At 49.3% G+C, this 7,138-nt stretch overlaps 1 protein-coding gene across 4 annotated transcripts in view; it reads left to right on the top strand.

Moving 5' to 3' along the window:
• The window catches only part of LOC113204793 (uncharacterized), an 82,863-nt gene that overhangs the window by 29,413 nt on the left and 46,312 nt on the right, over positions 1-7,138 (top strand). For 2 of the 4 annotated variants that reach the window (XM_052264243.1, XM_052264244.1), the window contains exon 1: positions 346-811. The exons of the other annotated variants lie outside the window; for them this stretch is intronic. In XM_052264243.1, the coding sequence (XP_052120203.1) occupies positions 772-811 (40 nt within the window). In that variant the 5' untranslated portion in view covers positions 346-771. Of the gene's footprint in view, positions 1-345; positions 812-7,138 lie in introns of those variants that run through there. 4 annotated transcript variants of the gene reach the window in all.

The following is a 7,138-nucleotide window of genomic DNA, read 5'->3' on the forward strand; positions in this document are numbered from 1 at the left end:
TTATCAAAAACAACCAATCAACACATTTTATGCAAGATATAGCAAATTTAGCTCTCAATTTTTAATTTATTTTGAAAAGAAGAACTCACAAAAATTTGGGTTTGTCGAGACACAGCTTTAAGCTTAACTTATTTATAATTGTTGAGTTATTTGCTATCTTCAGAATTTGCATCCCTGCTACGTTTGCGCTGATATTGTCGGTGATACTATTGTCACACCTGGATTCAACAGTATAAGGGTAGAGACTGGAGCGGGTGTTCAGGAGGGGAGGAAGGGGGGGGGGGGCGGACTGAATGCAGCCGTGCCGGCCGGCCGGCGGCTGGCTCGCGCCGCCCCGCATCCCCAGTCCGGTGCTGCGCGCGTCTGCAGGCGGACCACCTCCGTACGCGACCGCTCCATCGCTCCGCCGAGCTCAAGCTCGCGCGCATTGGCGCCAAACGCGTCCGGTACGAGAGCGAGGAGGAGGCTCTTGGGCGCCGTGCGGAGACTATGACCCGCGACCAATGCCGCGCTTGTCGCCACGAGCCCTGTCCGAGAGTCGCGCCTCACGGCGGCCTGGTGCCGTTGTTCGGAACGGTTTCCGTTCGAACGGCGTCGTCGCGGTGACTCTTTCGGAGTGCGCACGGAAGTCAGGAAGGGTAGCGGAAGTGGTGCAAGGGATGGGTGTCGTTTGAGTGCGGGCGCGCGTGCGTGCAGGAACGCTGCTAACACCCGACTCTCCCTTCTTAGTCCGACTTCGCCTTGTGGATTATTATAAGGATTTGTGTCACCATGGCGCGTCCGCGTCTCGCCATGCTTCTCGTTTTTCAAGGTTAGTATCTCTGACTGAGTTTGACTGGAAACCAGACGTTTTTGTCGCTTCTATCCTCATTATTGTCTTATGTGCAAACGCCGTACTGGCGGCGCTCTCAAAAATGACAAATAGGGCAAAGAGGCGTACGTGTTAATTAGAACCGTCGAAAACGGAACACAGTCAGCCAGGATGTTTCTCGAAGATCTGTCAGAACGAGGAACTCTGTTAATAATTCAGGGAATCTCGCCCTGGTCTAAGGCTTTTTGTAATGTTTGACGGTGACACAAAAAGCATTTCGAATGTACTATACAATACTATAGCGTGCTCCAATTTTTTTTATTAGAGCTTTGGCCAATCTGTTTCCCTCCTAGTATTCACAATAAGCAAAAAACTAAAGTGAAAAGTGTGCGCTCTTGAGGGGCATTGTATAGCGACGGTGTTGGTGCGATAATTATAACGTGGACATTTACACATTGTGACAAGCGCTTTGGCAAGCGAAAGATTTACTGCATTCTCTTTAATGTGTGGCAAAGGGAAACAATAATAGAGGGTCAATAGGGGAGGGGTGGGGATGAGTGGGAATTCAAAATATAGAACTCAAAAAAATGTAGTTTGCGCAGCACACCAGGAAGATAGTGTGAAGCAGATTTCTGTGCGTGTGTATGATGGTATAGGGGAGATGAAACTGGGGGGGGGATGGCTCACGTATCGCTTCGATACTCCTGTGTCTTTTTTGCTCACTCCTCGGTGCAATAGTGAATTTCGTGAAATTTGTAATTACTGTATGCTATATATCATCCCAATGATATAAAATCTCCCATTCTTTTTTGAATCAGTTGGTTTACTCGTCTGGTCACGTTTTAGGAGCTCGGCGCCTGAGAATACGGCCCACGCGTCCACGCGTGCTGATATAACTTCACCAACTTTTCCTATTTTCGGCTCAAGCGCTTGGTTCTTTCATCACCAAGTTCACCAGAGCCTTGCTACTGAGGGTTTTATATACTTATCGATTTACACTTCTCACAATCATATGTGGCAGTGTATTTAGCGGTGGTAAAGACAGGTAGTCGGGAGTCGCTCTGTGCGCGCTCAGGTGTGGCGGGGGCTATAAAAACATGTCCAGGAATGAGCTTTCGATCGACTTGTGACACACAATACACAAGCGCGGCCGGTGGGGTGCAACCGTGCAGAGCCTAGCAGTGACGTGGTGGGAGCGGTGGCAGCAGTCTGTCAGGGTTCGGAAAATAGTCGCAATCAGCGCAAATCAAATCAAACGCGCGGAGATTTGCAAAACACTTTTGGTGTCGGTTCCCCTCCATCACCGTTTTAACTAATAAATAAAAATGGTCCTCCCGTGTGTGGGAATGAATGACACTTCGTGCCACGCTACCGATAGGGGTTTCACCGACGAGCGAGCGGTCGGAAATCTGTTTGTCTATGCTGTCTGTTATCCTAAACGATAACATGGTCACCGGTCGGCCGTGGCGCGTCAAGGTAGCACCACCGGGCTCGGCCTCGTCGTGGCCTCGCTGGCGTGCCGGTGGGGTGTAGAGCGGAGAACTGCAGCACGCAGTCAAAACGTCAAGATCGGCCTCAGCATTAACGTGCCGCCGTCGAGGGTAGTTACTTTACTTATTGGAACTAAACACGCAAATGAACGCAATTCACGTAGTAATTATTTACGAATGACGCATCTTTTAACACTGTGCATCCGCCATTCCATGAGGAATATTGACGATGTACTGACATATTGACTGGTCTGTCTACTCGTGATGAGATACGAATGAAACCGTGAAATGATTTTAGTGATCTGGGGATGGGGAGTACGGCCTGATACTGACTATTATCTCTCACACTCTGCCCTGCCACCTCCTCGTCCCCTTTCTTCTTTTCTCCTCTTCCTGTACCTCTTCGCTTCAGTCAAACGCACCTTTCTCTTTACATGTTTTTATTTTCGTTTAAAAAATAGAAGCGTGCGTTACCAGGCAAGAACCATCGCTCAACAGTCTTTAGGCTGCTAAGCGGCTCGTAAACGTGAGAATATATTTCATCTTCGCGACTTGCTCTGCGCCGATTGGCGCGAGTAGAGATTTGTGAACAAAAAATAAAATATTATCTTTCGAACTTGATATAAGTCATTTTCTTTGCTATGGTTCGAAAATTCGCTGTGGTAACTATTATTTAGTTATAGTGCAGAGTTAGTTTCTCCACCTATGCACTTCACTGCAGTTCATTCCTTTTTAATCCCATTCATTGGATTTCGTCCTCAGAACAGTGAATGGGTTGGCTCCACCCTTCAGTGACCAGCTTCCTTTGGCAACTGTAACTCTTGGCTCCGACAACAAATAGTTAGTGACCACAGCGAATTAATCTCGGATTTAATTGTCCATCAATTTTCACCATGTTGTCACGAAATTAACAACTATCTTCTACGTTTTACAATTTATCGTTATTTTCCCTCTGTTTGGTGCTGACTGTAGAGAGTGCTTGGCCCGGAGAGGAAAGAGATTTGTATGCCCCGCTACTCAAAACAGGATAGAAGCGCGGCAGGAGGAAAATGACAAGGACTAATTCCAACAACTTATTGTAATGGCCCAGGATGTGCCAGTTCGTCATCGATTGGACAGTAATCCGTAGTGCCAAATGTTTCCCGGCGGTGTATCCTGCCCTGCCCCTTGGCCCCGCCTCACCCGCACCCACGCGCCCGTCGCGCCTGCTGTGTGCGCCAGACCAGACTCGATTGTTATCAGAACTCAGAAATCAATTGTGGACCGTCGGATCAGTTGTGGGTCAGGCGGGCAGCGCGTCGACACGCCCCTGCAGGCCGGGACGGGCGGGGAGAGTCGACACCCCTTACGGCCGTCTCTGAGGAAGAAATGCATACATTTTATGGAATAATTGTCTGCTGGAATTACTGCACTCTGCTCATGGCAAAGTATTAAAAATTGCAAGTAATGCCATGCCTGTGGTGCCGTATCAAACATCAACAAGGCACCTCTGCAAACAGGCCGTGTGCAGGCCCTGAGACGTCCCGTGTAAAATTTATCACCTTTGCACTCACATTCGGACTTCCCTGTGAGCCGCCGCTGCTGCCTATAATAGGAGGTGTATCGCAATTAATACTCACTCGGCGCATAAAAGGTCTATTAAACTCTTTAAATGTCACGGTGTGTTTGCGACCGGTATTCGCAATTAAAGCACACTTTTCATGACACGTCGGCCGACATACGTCTGATCCTCCTTAGGTCGTCTTTTTGTGGAGTGTATCGTGTAGTGATAACGATCGTCTTATTAACAGCATGTAATGGGGTTCGACATGTATTCCTTATAAATCACTGCATTGCTTTCTATGTCAAACACAACAGCATGAAAATATCCACTCTTTCAAAATGTGTGAAATGTGCTTCGAATGTTATGTTTTCACCACTGTTTTTTGTTTTGCAATGATCATCGCAATTTCTTGGCAATGAAAACGCCTTCATTGCCACTGGGTCGGCAATGAAGCACATTTTTGGTAATGAACTCCGTTTGGAAATGGGTCATTGCCAAAAATGCGCTTCATTGCCGACCCATTGGCAATGAAGGCGTTTTCATTGCCAAGAAATTGCGATGATCATTGCAAAACAAAAAACAGTGACTAGTCTTTATTCTCTCAGCTCGACGGGAAGGCGCCATCACATGTTAATCGTAGTGCAAAAATATGGGTGCGATTAGAAATGATAATAAGTTGCGTGGGACCCAGCCCCCGCACCCCGTATCTCCCCTGGAGTCTTTTACTGAGAGTAAGATCAATCGCAGACCGATAACGATGGAAATAAATAGGGACAAAGCGTAACAAGGTGGCAAATAATGCATCGATCCGCGGCAGATGTGCTGCACGGGAGCAGAAACAGTGCAACACATAGCATAGCTTCCGTGGAAGTAGAGGAGAAACGAAACAACTGCAGCAACTCCCTTTTCAGCAGCGAAAGTAGTTCTTCTGCACTGCTATAAACATTTCATTACATATTTTCATTGCATATGTTATGAAGCTATGCCTGACGAGAAGTTCTGGCGCTGTAAGGGATGAACTTTTCAGTTCTTTGATTAGTAGAAAACTGCCTGTTTTAAAAGTTCCGCCTTTGTTTTACCACATTACTACATTTCAATTGGCGTTGACACGACTTGTTTTGACATTAGCAATCTAATGGTTTCCGCGTACGCTTGCGACACTTTTCCTTTCGTACCCCGTTCCCAACTTCACGGGGGGTCTCCAAGGCGCCCCCTAGCGCCGCCCAGCCCAGCCTCAAATCAACAGGGGAATTTATTTTCGTCGTGCTCGCTCATACGCGACATACTCGTAAACACGAGCCGGATGGTTTCCATAACGCCAGCTTCCCGCCGCGTGGACGGGACCCGGGACGGGAGGTGTGCGACAGTTTGCCACGGGGCTGCCGCCTCGGCTGCCGCGCGTCCCAGGGGGCGGTCGCGGCCGTGATCGCCATTACGTTGTCAGTGCAGCAGCCCAACACTGTCACCGGCAACGAGCTGTCTACGAGCTGTTTGGAGTGCTGGACGGTCATCCTTCCCCTACCCCCCACTCCTCGGGTGTGTAGAGATAGACGAACAAGTGATGTGGAGACGCAGTGTTGAGTTTTCCCGCCCTCACGACCCGACCGTTCACGCCTGTGCCACGGCAAAGGCCTAAAAATAAGCGAATCGATAAACTATTATCTGATGCTGCATCTGCGAAAGGAAACTAGGCGTCCCATTTTCTTTTCGGTACGAAAGTCTTTGAAAACGAAACTGTTGTGAAAGAGTGGCGGCAAAGTAAGTGCTTGTGGTCGCAGTTCTATGTGTGAGCAGACTAAGCAGGCCCCGTCCCTCTGTGCCTCACCTCCTTCATTCTTTTGTGAATGAATCCACACGCAAGCCAAGTTGGTGTAAATTGATCGCGGGTTGTCTGAGGTATCTAAGAGACTTCCTCTGCTATCAGAGCAGGGCTTGTCACAGTTCCCTTCCCCAGAGGCCCCAGGCCCCTTCGCCCCTCCTCTCTTTTTGTCTTTGGGTGGCTGGGTGACTGAGTGGTCAGAGGCGCTTCGACGACTCGCGCCCGGGTCATTTCATCATAATTAAGTAGGGAGACGACTGCTCTCTTATCGACAGGTTGAGGGAAATCCGCGTGGAGACATCGTATCTATTTAACGTAAATTGATCAGATACGTGGAAGTTTATTTATGGAATTTAAAGAAATGTAATCTGAACACGTCATCAATTCGAGGGATCTTGCGAATATCTAACACATTCTCAAATTCGAAGCAATCGTTCGATTGTTTGTGTTGTGCCACATTTGTTTTATTTGCTGATTAGATTCGCATTGAACTCGTATCCGATGCGCTTCCGTGAGATCCCCCTCAGCCAAACTCCGCATCGCCCTCACCCCACGCCGAGACGCGAAAATTAGACAGACAAGGACGGAGCGCAGGGTGGCCTGTCCGGCCAAGCCGTCCCGATGGCGATCGGAGTCCATTATGCAAATACGAAGCGAGAGCGTTCCTGTGGGCGATGTGTGTCTCCAACACATTTTGATACGCTTGATACACTTTACACAGGCCTACTCAGGCACAGGACCACCATATGTACGTGCACGCGTGTCAATGTTTTGCCCACAGCAGACTGTGACTTCGCAAACAAAAATTGGCGTCAAATGTTTTTGCCTGGCATATGGATTTTGGTTTTGTAGTTAGTTTTCTTCAGCGTGTATGGACTCTTTAGTATAAGCGCCTATGTCCGAGAGGTAAACTGCGTTCCCCGTCGCGACGCCCGGGAGCGACGCACAGAGTTGGGAGACGGCCCGTTCGGTAATCGACTCTGTCCATACTGCCGCTGGCTCCCTCGCCGACGCACCGTCCCCGTCCCGCCGAGGCAAATTGCGACGTGACGAGTCGGTAAATATTTCACCTTTTCGCCTGGATAACTCGAAAAGTCAGCAGGTCGCCTGCAAACTTGGTCACTGGTCACGCGTAATTTGCAAATAACTTCCGCTTTTAGCCGACAAACAATTATTCTCCACGGACGGGGTTCTTTGTGCTCACACAATAACACTAAGGGTGACAATTTGAGCGCGCGCAAATTGTCGGCACGGCCAGTGAGGCCAGCGTCGGACCTCTGGACTTGCCCTTTGTTCGCTCCCCTCGCGCCCGCTCGCGCCCCCGCCCCATCGTTCATCCCCCGAGCCCCCTGCCTTGATTGACAGTGATGCATTCCCCTCCCCACGCCCTAGGAGACGCGGCACGCGCCTGATTTGTCGCCTGAGGCGGGAGCCTAAGCAGCAGCAGCGACTATTCTCTTTTCAGCCGCGAGAGG

This window comes from Frankliniella occidentalis, unplaced genomic scaffold, assembly GCF_000697945.3.
Source record: "Frankliniella occidentalis isolate FOCC.00 unplaced genomic scaffold, Focc_3.1 Scaffold17, whole genome shotgun sequence".
NCBI classification, from domain to species: Eukaryota; Metazoa; Arthropoda; class Insecta; order Thysanoptera; family Thripidae; genus Frankliniella; species Frankliniella occidentalis.